Source organism: Diospyros lotus, chromosome 12 (assembly GCF_014633365.1).
Source record: "Diospyros lotus cultivar Yz01 chromosome 12, ASM1463336v1, whole genome shotgun sequence".
Taxonomy (NCBI): Eukaryota; Viridiplantae; Streptophyta; class Magnoliopsida; order Ericales; family Ebenaceae; genus Diospyros; species Diospyros lotus.
Genome location: NC_068349.1, coordinates 27,358,228 through 27,377,267, shown reverse-complemented (window position 1 = coordinate 27,377,267; position 19,040 = coordinate 27,358,228). Strand labels below are relative to the sequence as shown.

The 19,040-nt window shown below is 37.6% G+C and overlaps 1 protein-coding gene across 1 annotated transcript in view; it reads left to right on the top strand.

Annotated features, from left to right (window-relative positions):
- LOC127786620 (long chain acyl-CoA synthetase 4-like) overlaps window positions 1-19,040 on the top strand; it is a 30,979-nt gene that overhangs the window by 11,263 nt on the left and 676 nt on the right. Inside the window, exons 12-17 of the mRNA XM_052314128.1 lie at window positions 10,153-10,219; window positions 10,553-10,628; window positions 10,725-10,842; window positions 17,141-17,386; window positions 17,469-17,608; window positions 18,791-18,973. Of these exons, the coding sequence (XP_052170088.1) occupies window positions 10,153-10,219; window positions 10,553-10,628; window positions 10,725-10,842; window positions 17,141-17,386; window positions 17,469-17,608; window positions 18,791-18,973 (830 nt within the window). The remainder of the gene's footprint in view (window positions 1-10,152; window positions 10,220-10,552; window positions 10,629-10,724; window positions 10,843-17,140; window positions 17,387-17,468; window positions 17,609-18,790; window positions 18,974-19,040) is intronic.

Below are 19,040 nucleotides of genomic sequence, written 5' to 3'. Positions count from 1 at the left end.
AGAAGCAAACAGTTGTGGCCCGAAGTAGTACAAAAGTTGAATTTCGAGCAATGGCTCATGGAATATGCAAAGGAATGTGGTTAAAGCGATTGCTTCTTGAACTTAAAAATTGTATCTTGTGATCAAATTAACATATTGTGTGATAATCAAGTTGTTATAAGTATAGCTAAAAATCCAATTCATCATGATCAAACTAAACATGTGGATATAGATAGGCACTTTATAAAAGAAAAATTTGAAGATGGAACTATCAATATTTCCTACATACCTACTATTTTTCAGATTGTAGACATTCTAACTAAGGTTCTACTGAAGACCAAGTTTGAGGATATGAAATCCAAGCTGGGTTTACTTAACATTTACAACCCATCTTGAGAGGGGGGGGGGGGGGGGGAGTGTAGAAAATATGTAATTATTCAGTTTTTCAATTTTCTATTTGAGTGTACAGTTTATTATAATTTTATCCCTAGGATATTTTTTTCCCACTACCTTGTTCGGCAGTTTCTAAGACAATCGACTCCTATGAAGGGTTACATCTATACCATACATATACTTTGTTAATTTCGAATGAAGGAATGTTGTTTTTCTGTCAAAAACTACAAAGACCTTGAATAATAATTAATGGAAATGAGACATGATGATGTTTTGCAATTTCACACGTTTTCACAATGGAAACTCTTAATATTAACATTACTAAACAAGGAAAGATACATGTTTTCCAGTAATCGGAAAGGTAGGTGTCCAAGTTGGTAGTGATAAAACCAAATTTTGGAAGTATTGGATTTCTCTTGAACATGAAAGGGACAGCTTGTTTTTTTATTTGTACAGTCACTCTTCTCTTCAAGATGGTAGAGTCCATTCCTATCCTTAGCAAATCCCGTCATCTTCCCCATAACCAAATCCTGAAAAACATAATGCGTAGAGAAGAAGGTTATTTTGCAATTGAGATCCTTGGTAATTTGAGGAATGGAGATCAGATTAGTGGATAATTTAGGCACATACAACACATTTTTTAAAACAAGGTGGAGGTTAAATTAACAGTTCCTTGGCCGGCAATAGTAATGGAAGAGCCATCGGCAACTATAATTTTCTTGGTACTGAGACAAGGTTTATAGGAATCAAACTGGGTTGGACTATGGGTTATGTGATAGGTAGCTCCTGAGTCTACAACCCAAGAGTTAGATTGGGACACCTCTGAGGCATTAAAGCTATAGGAGACAAGGCACTTACCTGATTGAGCCACTAAACACTTAATAGAGGATGGAGTAAGGGAATTAATAAGGTCTCTTAGCCTGTCAATTTCTTCTTTCTTCAGTTCTCCAGATTCTGCCTCGCTAGAAGCAACCTTTTCTTTGGGGAGTTTCTTCTCCATTTGTGTAATGTACTTTGCTTTGCTACTTTCCCTTAAATCCTTTGTTTCGACTCGGGACTTGTGCCTTCCCATGAAGCTTGAAACAATTCTCCCTTGTGTGACAGGATTTTTTGTAGTAAGTGCACCAAAGTCCCGTCACAGCTCTCCCGTGAATTTGGAACACTCCTAGCTTGGAATGGATTAGGATATGGTTTCTATCGAAACATAACAGAGTAGAGTGAGGAAGAAAGAGCATGAGAGGGAAGAAAGTGAGAGAAGAAAGAGAGTAACAAAAGCAATAGAAGGAAGAAATCGATTCTGATATTCAATTCAATGATGTTCTTCCCAGCATAGCTCAGGAGTATATATACAATCGATAGGTGGAGGTGCTGCAACAGCAGATCCTTTCCCCATTTGGTTATAACCACCCCGTTTGTCCTATTCTACCCCCCTCCACGTGGGGAATCTTCTAGCCTTACTAACTTGAAGAATTTAGAGAATCAAAATTCTGATTGAGAAAAGATCCAAAGCACAAAACAACTCTAACTATTCTGTGGTACACGGCTGTGTTAAATACAGCAATACAACCTATCTCCAAGCTAAAAAATAGGACATTTAAATTACAAATTAATAACAACTTATTTAGATAATAAAAACCTAATTTTTTCAGATATAAAAAAAGGCTTTATCTTCTATCTTCTTATCTAGCCTTTTGTTTCAAATCTCCAAGATATAATTTCGGCTTTATCTCTTCCAAGATTATCTTCAACACTCCCCCTCAAGCTGGAGCATAGATATCCTTCATTCCCAGCTTGCCTCTTATTACTTCAAAGCCTTGTTTGTTCATTGCTTTTGTAAAGATGTCAGCTTCTTGTAGGCCAGTAGGAATGTACATCAGGTTTATTCCACCATCTTCAATCTCTTGCTTGATGAAGTGCCTATCAATTCTCACATGTTTCATCCGGTCATGTTGAACTGGATTGTTTACTATACTGATGACAGATTTACTATCACAGTATAATCTTGTAGGATCAGTATTAGTCATCTTCAAATCATTCATAAATTTTTCTAGCCATATTATTTCACAAACTGCTTGAGCTATAGCCCGGTACTCTGCTTCAGCACTACTTCTTGCTACCACACTCTGTTTTTTGCTTCTCCATGTGACAATATTTCCCCACAGCTTTGTGCAATAACCAGAAGTTGATTTACTATTTTCAACTGAACCTGCCCAATCAGCATCTACAAACCCTTGAATTCCTCGGTCTTCGTACTTTTTGAATAAAATACCATTACCAGGAGTTCCTTTCAGGTATCTTAGGATATGATAAACTGCATCAAGATGTTTATCATGAGGTGAATGCATGTATTGACTTACCTTACTTACTGCGTATGAAATGTCTGGTCTGGTAAGAGATAAGTATATTAGCCTCCCCACTAATCTTTGATACCGCTCCTTATTTACTTCTTTTCCTGTCCCATCTATATTGGCCTTCCAATTGGGTTCTAGTGGGGTACTAGCTGGTCTACAACCCAGCTTGCCTGTTTCTTTGAGTAGGTCTAGTGTATATTTTCTTTGAGATATAAGAATTCCCTCCTTGCTCCTTGCTACTTCCATCCCAAGAAAGTATCTCATCTGCCCAAGGTCTTTTACTTCAAAAGTCTGCTGTAATTGTTCTTTTAAAGTTTTGATCTCTTGATGATCATTACCTGTAATAATAATGTCATCCACGTAGACAATTAAAATTGTTTTTAGACCATTAGCAGCATGTTTAGTAAATAGGGTATGATCAGACTGCCCTTGTTGATACCCCAGCTGATGTAATGTGGTACTAAATCGCTTGAACCAGGCCCTAGGAGATTGTTTTAGCCCATATAGAGATTTGATTAATCTGCAAACCTTCCCTTTTTCTTCAAATCCGGGAGGAATTCTCATATATATATATCTTCTTCTAGCTCTCCATTCAAAAACGCATTCTTTATATCAAGTTGGTGTAGTTCCCAATCTAAGTTGGCTGCAATTGATAATAACACACGTATAGAATTGAGCTTTGCAACAGGTGCAAATGTCTCTTCATAATCTATACCTTGGGTTTGTGTGAATCCTTGGGCCACCAACCTTGCTTTGTATCGTTCAATGCTTCCATCAGCTCTATGTTTTGTTGTGAAAACCCATTTACTTCCTACCGCTTTCTTGTTCTCAGGTAGTTCAACTAGTTTCCACGTGCCATTTTTTATTAGGGCATCCATTTCTTCCATTACAGCCTTTTTCCAATTAGGATTTTGTAGAGCTTCACCAATGTTTTTTGGTATGTACACCTCATCCAATTTTATAGTAAATGCCCTGAAACCTGGGGAAAGCTGAGAATACACCAAATGATTAGCAATGGGGTGTTTAGTACATGATCTTACCCCTTTTCTCCTAGCAATTGGGACATCCAGATCAACTGATTCAGCCTCCGAATTTCTTGTTTCTGATTCAGCATTCTGTATTCTGTTGCGATCTTCAATTGGCACTGCTGATTCATTTCTTGCTCCCTCTCCATGTGTTGGACCTTGTTCCAGGAATGATGATTGGTCTTGCCTTGGTTCGAGATCCTTTCTTCTTGAATATATCTTAAGTGGCAGCTTTGATTCAGGATTAGGATCGATTGCAGTTTTTTCTATTTTTTCTGCAGCAGATTTCTGCTGTTCTCCCCCTGAATAAGTTACAATATTCGGAATAGGAGTAGAAGGAACAGCTGTTTCAGGCAAAATACTAACATCCTAACAATTATCTCTACCAAAAACTGCTTTAGTCATCATCTCCCCCTGCAGGTTAGTGGTAGGATAATAAGACTGATTCTCGAGAAAAGAGACATCACATGATACCAAAAACCTTTTAGTGTTAGGACAATAACACTTGTATCCTGGTTGGGTGGGTGAGTAGCCAACAAACACACACTTCAAGGACTTAGGATTCAATTTTGAGTGAAAATTATGAACATAGGCTGTGCATCCGAAGATTTTAGGGGATAAGGAATTCAGCATGCGGGTTAGGAGAGGATAGGATGTAATGAGAGTGTTTAATGGGGTTTTGAAATTGAGGATCTTAGTAGGAAGCCTATTAATGAGATAGGCTGCTGTAAGGACGGCTTCTCCCCAAAAAGATGTAGGCACAGAACTAGAGAACATCAATGTGCGAGCAGTTTCTAGCAAATGTCGATTTTTCCTCTCGGCAATTCCGTTTTGTTGGGGGTTATAGGGACATGTGCTTTGATGAATAATGCCATTGTCTCTCAAGTATGTCTCGAATTCAGAGGAGAAGTATTCTTTTCCATTATCCGAACGAAGGATATGAATGGATGTTTGAAAATTGTTGAGAACCATTTGATGAAAGTTCCTAAAAAGTTTAAAGACTTCTGATTTTTCCTTCATAAAAAACACCCAACACACTCTAGTATGATCATCTATGAAAGTGACAAACCAGCGAGTATTGGTTAAGATTAGGTAACCTAGTTGGCCCCCATACATCACTATGGATAATGTAAAAAGGTTTAGTTGGTTGATATGCATGAATAGGATGAGAAGATTTAGTTTGTTTAGCAAGAATGCACTCTTCACAATTGAATGAATCATTCATATTATTGCTAAATAAATGAGGGTACAAAATCTTTAAATATCGAAAGTTCGGATGACCTAATCTTTTGTGCCATAAGTAGATGTTAGAATCTGAAACAGTAGAGGAAACAAAAGAATTCTGTAACCTAGAAAGAAAAACAGGAGCTGCAGCCGATCTTTGCACATAGTAAAGGCCTTCTCTCTCCTTAGCATTGCCAATCATCTTCCCCGAAACGAGGTCCTGAAACACGCAATGAGTCGGAAAGAACGTCACTTTACAATGCATATCTCTAGTAGCTTTGCTGATAGACAGCAAGTTGCATTTTAATGAAGGCACATATAGAACAGATTTCAGCCATAAACCATCTAGATATATCGAACCTTCACCTTCAACATGTGATATTGCACCATCTTCCATAGTTACCCTAATATTCTTCTCACAACGTTTGTAATCCATCATACCACAAAGAGATCCGGTCATATGGTCGGAAGCTCCCGTGTCAACAATCCAATCATTCTTATTAAGCAGCTTAGAAAGATAACAATCATAAACTATACCTTGTTTTACATGGGAGGCTGTTGGGTTTGATACTTCCTCAGAATCAGTGGGTTTTGTAACCCTTGTTTGGTTTAGAACTTGTTGCAGAATTTCCAACTGGTTGGACGTTAGGGTGATACTTGTACCTTCTTTTGTATCTGCTGCATAGGCTAGTTGTGGTTTTTTCTGATTCTGGTTTCTCCCCTTCCAATTAGCTGGCCTTCCATGTAACTTCCAGCAGTTTTCTTTGGTGTGGTTTGGTTTCTTGCAATGATCGCACCAAGATTTATCTCTTGTATGATCTCCTCGAGGTGTTGTTGTCCTTTGTTTGGAGACTGCAAGTGCTGATCCACCCTGATTGTTAACTTCTGTTGTTGTGTGCATCATCACCTTTTTTCTGCTTTCTTCCCTCCTTACTTCGGCAAAGGCCTCCTTGATGGAAGGAAAGGGTTTTATCCCTAGGAGTCGTCCTCTGACTTCATCTAAGTCAGAGTTTAGTCCCTGCAAGAAATCAAACACCCGCTCCTTCTCGACCATCTTAGCATACCTCACTCCATCTTTTGTACACTCTCAGTTTATATCATAATATAGATCCATCTCTTGCCATAGTTCAGATAGAATATTGTAGTAATCAATGACCGAGTTGTTACCTTGGCGGGTGATTCTTAAGGCCGATCTTACCTCAAAGCATTGTGCTGTATTTTCCATATCCGAATACAGACTTTGAACGGCATCCCACACTTCCTTGGCTGTCTTATAGAATAGGTAGGTTTTCCCTATCTTTGGCTCCATAGAATTGATGATCCAAGCCATCACTATGGAGTTTTCAGCATCCCAGGTACTATACTCGGGTGTATCAGCATCTGGTTGTGTTGTTCTGCCTGTGAGATAACCCATCTTGCCTTTTCCTTTCATCACCAACATAACCGACTGAGACCATTCCCGATAATTGGTTCCGGTAAGCTTATGCTGTGTGATTTGAAGGGTATGATGGTCTACTGAGATAGGCGAAGGGGATGGAAGAACTGATTGTGCTGCGGAAGGCGCGATATTGGAGGTTGCACTGGTGGTTGAGACATCGGCCATATTGAGGAGAGTTAATGTGCTACGGAAGGTATGGTAATTTATAGAAACCTAGGCTCTGATACCATGAAGAATTTAGAGAATCAAAATTCTGATTGAGAAGAGATCCAAAGCACAAAACAACTCTAACTATTCTGTGGTACACAGCTGTGTTAAATACAGCAATACAACCTATCTCCAAGCTAAAAAATAGGACATTTAAATTACAAATTAATAACAACTTATTTAGATAATAAAAACTTAATTTTTTCAGATATAAAAAAAGGCTTTATCTTCTATCTTCTTATCTGGCCTTTTGTTTCAAATCTCCGAGATATAATTTCTGCTTTATCTCTTCCAAGATTATCTTCAACATAACTAATATTAATAGTGGAGTTACAGCAGTAAAAAGAACAAAATGACAGCAATAGGGAAATTACACTAGTAAGCGAAAACAAATTAAAATTCTAACTACTCGAATCGGCTGTTCTCAGGACCCTTCCGTGACAAGTCCCTCTCAATTAGGAGACTTAGTGAATTCTGCCTTTTTTGTTCTCAGTTTTGTTACTGTGTCCTGAGTTGTTGCCCTTAATTCCATCTTCTGTGGTCCTTGTGGAGATCATAGCCGAACCTTCAGCTGTCAGGGTGTCAAGCATAGCTGACCTTTTACTTTCCTCGGCCCGAATTATAAAGACGACTTCACTGAGTGACGGTAACTTCTCTTTCCCTAGTACTTGTTCCCTAACCTGATCAAACTCCACATTGATACCTGCAAGGAAGGCGAACATTCTGTCTCTTTCCACAAATTCTTGGAGTATCTTGGCATCATTACTGCACTTCATCTTAGTACCTTGATAATGATCCATTTCAAGCCAATAACCATTAATTTGATTATAGTATTCAGTCATCAATAGTGTACCTTGCTTGGTGGTTGATATCCTTTATAGTTTTCAGTCAATGTACACTATTGATGACTGAATACTATTCAGTCAATGTGCTAAGCAAGGTACACTATTCAGTCATCAATAGTATTCAGTCATCAATAGTATTCAGTCATCATGTGGTTGATATCCTTTATAGGATATTTGATATCCTGACTAGGTGGTTACTTTGGATTCCATCCAAAAGAATTCCACAGTGGGAGCCAGTCGGATGAGGGAAGTTCCTATGAACCCAAGGGGACCCAAGTCTCAAATTGCCTCGTCTCAAGGACAAGGTTGCTGAACCTTGTGCAAGGCACATGTTATGGAGCAATCCAAATATCCTACATTTGTCAAATGATCATTTTAACTTCAAGCTTTTGTTAACCCCATTAGGCCTCCCACTGCTCCTTAAACTCAACTTGTAGGCATTCTACATCAAGATAGTTATGGTAGGGTTATCAAAGGGGTTCAGGAGGGGAAGAGGGAGAGGAGGGAGGGGAGAGAGTGTTGGTGGTGATAATTGGATAGAGGATTAGTGATAGTGCATTGTAAGTATGTTAGGTTCAAAATATAAGGGGCTTGATTAACAGAAGAGGAAAATTGGGTGAGTTTGCAATGAGTACAACTGGCAATTGAACTAACAATGCCAGGACTATTTGTAATTTGTATACCATAGGGAGGGGATGTGTTGCAAGGAAATTTCATAACGGTTTTCATGTATTGTATCCTTATTTGAAGTATACATTTAGAGAAACAATAATTTTATTCACCACTCTTACATTTCATGTTTTACCTCTCAAAATTTATTTTTAATCCAAAAAATCATTAAAAGAAATTTAGCTTGCTGATTTTTAGTTTTGGAGCCTGCTACTGGACTAAAGTCTGGATAGAGAATACTCAAAACATTTATTTTTTGGAGAGAGGTCACAGTTAAGTGAAAATTGCAATATTTCATGTAAGAAGCATGGATACAAACAATGGATGCAGATATGAAATAGGATAGATATGAAACACAAAAATTTTCAAAAAATAAATGACATGACAAAGACAATTTAAATAATAAATATTTTATCTTGGGGTAAGTTTTACCTAAACCTCTTGAAGCATCCCATGAAGCTAGAGCCCAAAGTTTGAAAAATAGGCAAAAACCTCTCCCGCTGTTAACTATAGGTTAAAAAAAAGAATTAAAATTGGAGTGACAATAATATGTCTCTTATCACGTTTTATGATGTGGATAAATTTCATCTAGACCCTTTTGTGTTCATATATGGGCAATTAGAGCCTACAAATTTGATTGTTGATCTTTCTCTCTCTTTGGAATTATGTGAATAAGTGTTAATAGAAAATTCTAATATTTTCCCACCATTTTAAGAAAGAAAATACTGTAATATTGTCAATGTTCAAGTTTGTGAGATTTGAGGTAATGTTTTCAAATTTGAGAGTTTTTAACATTATAAAATAACTTCACTGAGATTTTAGTTATGATATTGTAATATAAAAAGGAAAAAGGGAAAAGCTAAGGTTGTGACTTTCTTCTTCTCCTTTAGATTTCAGTTTTCAGTCTTTGAGAGTTTAGATGAGGTTTGAGATTTGAGCTTCTAGTATTGTGTGCTATATATCAAAGATTGTTTGAATTTTAAGTTATTAAGATTATGTAGAAAAGTACACACACACACACACACACACACACATATATATTACATTTCAGTTTTGAAGCTTATATGATTTAATAGCTAATAAACAGTAATAAAGATTTGAATGAATTCAGATTGACTAAGTTATGTTCATATGATAGGGATGGATGAAGAAAGAGTATTACATGTATATATAGGTTATAGCTTCTTTTTGTTATTGGGAAAATAGCTAATTTTTAGAAGCCAAATGAACAGTAGTCCACTTAAAAGTGGCACAAAGTCATTTTAGCTGGTTTAGAAACTGTGAGAATAATTTTTTATTCAAATCATTAGCGAAATAGTTATTTTCACTACTTAAAGATGGTCAAGAAACAAAAATCAAGTTAGCATTAATGGTAAGGGATCTCTCTACTGATAGATCAAACTCTGCATTAGGTCTCTGCTTGTTTTCTTAACCCTTGGGGTTCCAGGGCCACTACAAAAGATGTCAGTGGACCCAGAAAAATTTTAACCCTATATCATATAAGTAGACACAAAATTTAACTTTCATTCTACATGATAAGAAATTATTTTGATCATGGAGTCCTAATATACATTTTAGAAAACTTTATTCAGAGAATGCTTTTTAACTCAGAATTCTTAAAAAGTTTTAGAGGGAAATTTGTACATGTAAATTTATGTCTGTTTTTATTTTTTATTTAAATTTAATTTTATACATATAACATGTTGGAGTGATGTACGGAAAAGATTTCATAATGAACATTGGTGTTCTCAAATCGTTAGCTGGTAGAAAACATTGAAAAATAATAAGACATGTTTGGAAGAGTGTCTATAGCACTTTTAGAAGTTGCAAATGAGTCTTGGTGTATGACATTTAATGGTATTTTAAGAAGTTTATGTGCTCTTTAGGTTTTTTTTTTTTCTACAGGCATGTGGTCTTCTTTCATTCTATTGCTATTATATAGACAACTACAGATGTTTGATCTTTCTCATTGTTCTATTCAAGTTTCGTGATTTTCATTCTCGAAATCCCATTATTTTCAGGATTGCAACAGAAGATTTCATCTGGGGGCTTCTTAAAACATACCATGTTTAACCTTGCATACAAATAGTAAGTTCTTCACATACCTAGCCTTGTGGTTATGATGATCTCCCGTGTTGGGGGGGGGGGGGGGGGGGGGGTGTGAGGGAATCTAATATTTCAAAAACTGTTGTTGTTTTCTTCCTAGTAGAACAATTTCATTTCCTGTTCATTTTCTTATTGTAATTTACTTAGCCCTGAAAATTCACTCTTAAGATCTGCATCTTGTACTTTCCTATTTCAAGCATCATTTTATTAATCATGCACATTCCACAAGCAACATTGTAATATAAGGTAATGTAATCTACTTTGATGTTTTCTTAGTTTTGTGCTCTCTCATTTTTTTGAGTCAAAATACTGCAGCAAGCTACATAACATGAGGAAGGGGAGTAAACATACAGATGCAGCTCCATTTTGTGACCGAATTGTTTTTAATAAGGTGGTGGACATCTACTTCCTGCGGCTTTTAAATCTTCTTTTCCTTAGTGGACCATAATTCTTTGGTATATCTCTCAGTTGTTTCTCCATCTTTAAGGTCAAGCAAGGTCTAGGGGGAAATGTACGAGTTATTTTATCTGGAGCAGCACCTCTTGCTACTCATGTAGAAGCTTTCTTGCGAGTGGTGGCATGTTCTCATGTTCTTCAAGGATATGGTAGGCTGTCTTTTCAAGTTAGTGCATTGAAAAACTTATCTAAGTTCTGTTGTCTGCTTTATTTGAATTAGCATTTGAATCTCACTTATAGGAGAAGTTTTTGGTAACTTGGAGCCTAGTAAATATGTTTATTCCTCTTTCTTAAAGTCACTTTCATGGAGGTGTGTAATTATTGTGTCCTGGAATGTAATAGTCTTGAGATCCAATGTAGTGAGTTTGCTGGGAGATTCCGGCTGCCCAAGGTGCATGGGTATGGATATAAATATTGTTGGAGAGTCCTAGGATCCGAGGGAACCTCAAGGTAAAAAAGAGTCCAAAGCAAAGAAGGAGACTGCAATTGATGTGGGCTTCAGTTGTGGGCTGGCACATCAAGATAAAGGAGGAGAAATAAAAGGATAAAAAACAAGATAAGACTCCTAATCAAGTAGGAGAAATTATAGGAATAGATTTGTAAATTATCTTGTAAATATTCTCAATTATGTTGCTTATCATCTGCTAGAAATTAGGAATTGATAACATAGAAAGCTGTATATAATTCTTCTTTCATGAGAAATCAAGTATGTTTTGGGATTTCCACCAAATCAGTCTCTCGTTTCTAGGTTCCATACTTTAGGAACCAAATTTGTTCATGGTATCAGAGCTCGGCTCTTCTTAGTCCAAAGATCCGAATCAGATGGAGCCTCAAGACCATGAGAATGCAGCCCCAACTGCAGCGGAGTCTTCCTTGAGTTCGGATCTTCAACAACCAGCGACTTCAACTGCTGGAGCGCCTAACAACACTCTTTCCTTGGATAGTCATACTCTGCATATCATCCAACATAGGTTGAACGGAAGAAACTTTAGAGAATGGTTTCAATCCGTAACCTTGGTGATTAAAGGAAAAGGGAAATATGGCTACCTCACAAGTACAATCCAAACTCCACCAGAAAATTCAGTAGAATATCAAAGATGGGAGATAGAAAATTCGATTTTGATGGCTTGGATTATCAATTCAATGGAGCCCAAGATAGGCTGACCCTATCTATTTTACAAAACAGCCAAAGAAGTGTGGGAGGCTGTTCAGGAAATCTATTCTGATCTCAAAATACAGCCCAATGCTTTGAGATTAGGGCTGCAATTCGGAATACCAAGTAGGGCAATCTTGGAGTGACTGAATACTACAATAACCTAGTGGAACTATGGCAGGAGATGGATCTATTTTATGATCCTAGCTGGAAGTGTGCAGATGATAGCCAAAAGTATAGCAAAATGCTGGAAAAAGAGAGAATCTTTGATTTTCTCCAAGGGCTCAATCCAGATTTAGATGAGGTAAGAGGAAGATTATTGGGTACAAAGCCTTTACCATCTCTTCGGGAGGTGTTTGCTGAGGTTAGACGGGAGGAAAGCAGAAAGAGGGTTATGCTACCAACAACCGAACCTAATTCAGGATCGGCCCTTACTGCTGCAAGAAAGGAAGACATTCCAAAGGATAAGCAATGGTGTGAACATTGCAATCGGCCTTATCACACCAAGAGTACATGCTGGAAGCTGCATGGGAAACCCCCAAACTGGAAACCGAAACCGAAGAAGGACAGATCGGCTTATGCTGCAACAAGTGTACCCACTAGTGAAAAAGGAACAGGTATGGGATTAACTACTGATCAAATTGACTTCTTACAGAAATTGTTACAAAGCTCATATATTGCAAAGGAATCAGATGAGGCAGCACCAAATTATTCAGCATCTATGGCACAAAAAGGTCAGTTTCTTTCTCTGGTTGCTAGGAGAATGAATAAGAGTCATTGGGTAGTAGATACCGGGGCATCTGACCACATGACCGGATCTACTACTACTCTTGATAATTTTCAGATAGGAGATAAGGATCTAACTGTTTTGATGGCTGATGGGACTCAATCATTGGTGAAAGGAAAGGGAACTGTTTGTGTTGCTGATTTATTACTTGAATCAGTATTGCATGTGCCAAACCTAAGTTGTAATCTGTTATCAGTAAGCAAACTAACGAGAGACTTGGATTCTATTGTAACATTCTTTCCTTCATATTGCATTTTTTAGGACCGATCCTCGGGGAAGGTGATTGACAGTGCTGAAGAGAAGGAGGGACTTTACTGGCTTTCTGATAATAAGGAGTCTCTTAGTCAAGTTTCTCATAGGTTTTCTCTTATGGTTAGTTCAGATTCTGAAATTTTGTTATGGCATAAACGCCTTGGTCATCCTAGTTTTTCCTATTTGAAACACTTGTACCCTAACCTATTTATCAATAAAGAAAAAATGGTACTTAAGTGTGATCATTGCATCCTTGCTAAACAAACTCATAGTACTTATCAATCAGTCCCCTATACTCCTTCTAAACCGTTTTATTTGATCCATAGTGATATATGGGGACCGGCTAGAGTACCAAATCTAAATGGGGCAAGATGGTTTATAACTTTTATTAATGACCATACAAGAGTGTGTTGGGTATACTTGATGAAAGAAAAATCTGAGGCATGTGCAATCTTTCAAACTTTCCATAAACTCATTTTAAATGTCTTTCAGTCCTCTATTTGTATCCTTAGGACTGACAATGGTCGGGAATACTTCTCTCACTCGTTTACCCAATATCTTACTACCAATGGGATCTTCCATCAAAGCACTTGTCCCTGTACCCCTCAACAAAATGGAATAGCTGAAAGGAAAAATCGACACTTGCTTGAGGTGGCTAGATCTCTTATGTTCACAAGTTTCATGCCTAATAGATATTGGGGGGAGGCAGTTCTAACAGCTACCTATCTAATTAATAGACTGCCTACCAAAGTCTTGAAGTACCAAGTCCCACTACAAAATCTCACTTCCATCTTTCCCCGTGCTCGTATTCTAAATACTCTTCCTCCCAAAGTTCTTGGATGTGTGGTGTATGTCCATCAAACCAGTCCAAATCAGCATAAACTTGAACCAAGAGCATTAAAGTGTATATTCATTGGGTATTCTCCAACCCAAAAGGGTTATAAATGTTTTTGCCCTACATCAAAAAAAGTCTTCATCTCTTGTGATGTAACATTTATGGAGAATGAGTCATATTACTCAAATACCTCTCTACAATTGAAAGATAATCATTGGGATCCAGCAGTACCTATGCCTATTTCATTACCTATACCTCAGCTTAACCCAAATAATGTTTTTAATCAAACTGCTGCAGCTGATTCTTCCCAGCCAGCATGCTCTAAACCTAATCACCCGAGCCTATTATCTTCTCAAGAACCCCAAATCCCAGCTGAATCTATGGAAACTGATTTAGGGGACAACTTGAATCTAGAAAAGCCAATACAAGTCTACTCAAGAAGAGGTAAACAACCAGCTCCTCAAAACTGCCAACTGCTAGAACCGAGGGAAAGTCCAGTGAATGAGGAAGAAGTTACAGCTGTTGACAGTGACTTGCATCTCCCTATTGCTATTAGAAAAGGGGTAAGATCATGTGTAAAGCATCATATTTCAAATTACTTGACATATTCCAGGTTATCTCCCGAATTCAAGGCTTTCACCGCTAATTTAGATACAGTGGCTATACCTCGGAATATTCAAGAGGCACTAAATGATCCTAAGTGGAAAGAGGCAGTGATGGAAGAGATGAAGGCGCTAAAAGGCAACCACACATGGGAAGTTGTTGACTTTCTGGAAAACAAGAAGATCATAGGCTGCAAATGGGTATTCACCATCAAATACAAATCAGATGGGAGTGTGGACAGATACAAGGCTAGGCTGGTTGCTCAAGGTTTCTCTCAAACCTATGGGATAGATTATGAGGAGACATTCGCACTAGTTGCAAAACTAAATTCTATAAGAGTACTGTTATCTATTGCCGTAAATATGGATTGGGAATTGCTCCAATTTGACATAAAAAATGCATTCTTGAATGGGGAGTTAGAAGAAGAAGTATATATGCGGATTCCACCTGGTTTTGATACTGAGGAAAGTGGAAAGGTGTGCAAATTACAAAAATCTCTCTATGGATTGAAACAGTCTCCAAGGGCATGGTTCAAAAAATTCAGCTCTACTCTCATTAAATTTGGATACAAACAAGGTGATGCCAACCATACTCTCTTTGTTAAACATGCTGCTAATGGAAAAAAGTGTATTTTAATTGTGTATGTAGATGATATAATTATTACAGGAGATGATACTCATGAGATAGCAGCCCTGAAACAGAAATTGAAAGAAGAATTTGAAGTCAAAGATTTGGGTGAAATGAAGTACTTTCTTGGAATGGAAGTAGCAAGGAGCAAACTAGGTATAGTTATCTCCCAACGAAAATACACTCTTGATCTGCTAAAAGAAACTGGAATGTTGGGATGCAAACCTAGGTATACTCCACTAGAAAGAAATTGGAAATATGTGAAAAAGGATGATGACTTGGTGGTTGATAAAGATAGATATCAAAGACTCGTAGGGAGGTTAATTTATCTCTCCCTAACTCGCCCAGATATAGCATATGCAGTGAGTATTGTTAGCCAGTATATGCATGCTTCAACTCAACAACATATGACAGCTGTTTATCACATATTGAGATACTTAAAAGGAACTCCTAGTAAGGGACTGTTGTTTCAAAAGAGCGATGAAAGAGGAGCTGAAGGGTTTTCTGATGCAGATTGGGCTGGATCAGTAATAGATAGTTGATCAACATCAGGATTTTGTACTAAATTATGGGGAAACCTAGTTACATGGAGAAGCAATAAACAATCAGTAGTGGCAAGAAGTAGTGCAGAAGCAGAATTTAGGGCGATAGCTCAAGGCATATGTGAGCTTATTTGGCTGATGAGGCTTATGGAGGACCTACAAATACCTCTGACTCAACCAACGAAACTATATAGTGATAGCAAGTCAGCCATATGCATTGTTAATAACCCAGTACAACATGATAAAATGAAACACGTCAGGATTGATCGCAACTTCATCCAAAGAGAAATTAATGAAGGAGGCATAAATCTGCTTTATATTCCTACAACAGAGCAAATAGTAGATGTGTTGACTAAAGCCATGTCAAGACCTGGTTTTGAGATCCTTATCGACAAGCTAGGAATGAGAGATATCTATTCCTTAGTTTGAGGGGGGGTGTTGGAGAGTCCTAGGATCCGAGGGAACCTCAAGGTAAAAAAGAGTCCAAAGCAAAGAAGGAGACTGCAATTGATGTGGGCTTCAGTTGTGGGCTGGCGCATCAAGATAAAGGAGGAGAAATAAAAGGATAAAAAACAAGATAAGACTCCTAATCAAGTAGGAGAAATTATAGGAATAGATTTGTAAATTATCTTGTAAATATTCTCAATTATGTTGCTTATCATCTGCTAGAAATTAGGAATTGATAACATAGAAAGCTGTATATAATTCTTATTTCATGAGAAATCAAGTATGTTTTGGGATTTCCACCAAATCAGTCTCTCGTTTCTAGGTTCCATACTTTAGGAACCAAATTTGTTCAAATATGAACACAAGATAGACAGGCATTGGTTATGGTGATTTGATATAGTTACCTTGACAGTATCCCGTGTGTCATTATGGTGATTTGATATAATATCCTGCTCATGCTGGGTTTGTTGAATGTCATCCAGTCTCCTTCAAAGTATTCTGTGTCATAGATATGTTTTATGGGGGTCTCTCTCTCTCTCCACCTAATTTGTGTTCCTTAAATCATAAATTACTGTATACCTTCAGTTGAGATGCCAAGCCCCAACTGTCAACAGGTAAGTTAAGCTATTGGGAACTTCCCCAGTTTTTGGCAGCAAATCCACAACATTAGTAGCCCTTGGGTTGGGGCATTTTGTAACATCTCCATCAAGTTACCATCATATTACCTGCATAAGACCAGTCTAAAACCTAACGTGAGAAGTATCAGATCAGATATATTGGTATCGTGCCTTACAGTGGCTATTGATTCAGCACATTAACTTCAATATAGCATGGGCATTTATCCAAAATCACAAAACCCACTTGCTCGAATGGCAGCTAGATGTATTTTGGCATGTTCACAAGTGGCCTCCTAAGGGCATGGATCTTGTGGAAATTCATGGATATTCTGCAAAAGCCAATTAGTTAATACTAGGCCTATTTTTAGAATTACATTTACAGCACTAAATTTAGATAACAAATTAGATGTACCAAATTTAATTTTCTTTCTATGATTTGTAAGACAAGGATACTGGATTTATTGACTCCAAACCAGAATGCCCAGATGCCTGCACGGATTCTCCATTCACACCTTTCAGTAAATACTCCATAATAAAATATTTTTAATTTTTTTTCTAATTTATTTATTTTCTCTGTAATTCAGGTCTCACTGAAACCTGTGCCGGAACATTTGTTTCGCTACCAGATCAGTTGGATATGCTTGGCACAGTGGGTCCTCCAGTACCCAATGTGGATGTGTGCTTAGTATCTGTTCCTGAAATGGGATATGATGCCCTTTCAAGCACACCACGGGGAGAGATATGCATAAGGGGTGAAACCTTGTTCTCAGGGTACTACAAACGTGAAGACCTCACCAAAGAGGTTTTGATTGATGGATGGTTTTATACAGGTTTGTCTGGCCTGGATTTAGTTAATGATCAACTGACTAATAAATTCATACTTAAATACAATCCTTGCAATGTTTGCATCAGGGGATATTGGCGAGTGGCAACCAGATGGGAGTATGAAAATCATTGACCGCAAGAAAAATATTTTCAAACTCTCACAAGGAGAATATGTTGCAGTTGAAAACTTGGAGAATATTTATGCTCTTGTTTCTGATATTGACTCGGTAGGCCTCTAAATTGTTGTGTATGTTTATGTATTTTTACATGAGTATAATTCCTCAACATCATTGTCTCAGTGAGCATGTCCATTATCATCCATATGCAGGAAGTCAGATGCTTCCATTAATGTAGTAGGGGAATGCATAGTTACTGGTATATGCTTGGGGTGTCTCCCTAATTTGTGTGCCCCAAGTGTCGTAAAATATTTTATCAAAAAACAAAAAGAAAAAAAAAAGGGTGTGGTAAAATGAGGGTGATTTGTTTGATTTTTCCTTTGCATATGTCTCGACTATTGTGACACTGCAAAATGTCCTCCCTCATTACTTTCCCCATTGCAATCTGCAGTCATGAGCTCAAATCGCGAGGATAAACTTGCATATACTAGGGATAGGATTGCATACATTTGATCATTTCCATGCATCAGAATGTAGGAGCCTCATTTGTTTTTTTTTTTTTTTTCCTTTTTACTTTTTTAGCTTTATGCTCTCCTCTCATGGCTATTAAACTGTTAAAGTAATTCCTTTTTCATCTTACTTAGACACATCAGCTGAATCATTAAAAACAAAAGTACATGTTAGCGCGCGCACTCTCTCTCTTTCTCTCTCATGCACACGCATGTGGGCACACGTGCGCGTGCACACGGGCACACATTATACTCTCAAAAACCTACGCCGGTGTCCATGATTATTTATACTCTCAAAAAGTCATCTTTGCATTTACAGTCAGATGTTATTTTGTTTTCTTATCCTCAAGGTGCTAACTTTATCCATGGGTTGATTTACATCTGCATCTTGAGCACCAAGTAAGTTCTTGGTAGACTCAAGGTTATCTATATACTTGGTTCATACTCGCATCAGACTTTTTTTCTTCCCCCAGGTCTGTACACAGATCTTATCCCTCACTCCTAAATCCTAAGCACAGAGAGAGAGAGAGAGAGAGAGAGAGAGAGAGAGAGAGAATGAAAGAAAGAAATGCATATGTTATGTATGAGGGGAGGTTGAAATCATGAAACTCCATATGGAGCTGCTAATTGTGTTTAAATCTCTGACATTGTTCACCTAATCTATTGGAAACAATCCTTGGAGTTGCTAATGGTGATCTCTAACTGCTTGGAACATTGAGATTAGGCTTAGGTGTGGCTGCTGAAAATTTGTTTGTGTTTGATTCCGTATTTCTTGCAATTTCAGATTTGGATATATGGGAACAGCTTTGAGTCTTTCCTTGTTGCTGTTGTGAACCCAAATAAACAAGCGCTTGAACGTTGGGCTGAAGAAAATGGTATATCTGGGGATTTCAACTCCCTCTGTGATAATCCGAGGGCAAGAGAGTACATACTTGGGGAGCTCACAAGGATTGGAAAAGAAAATAAGGTTTGTTTTTTTCTCTTAATTTTGAGAACCTGTCTATTTACTTTTCTTAGACCATTTGGGTGTTTTC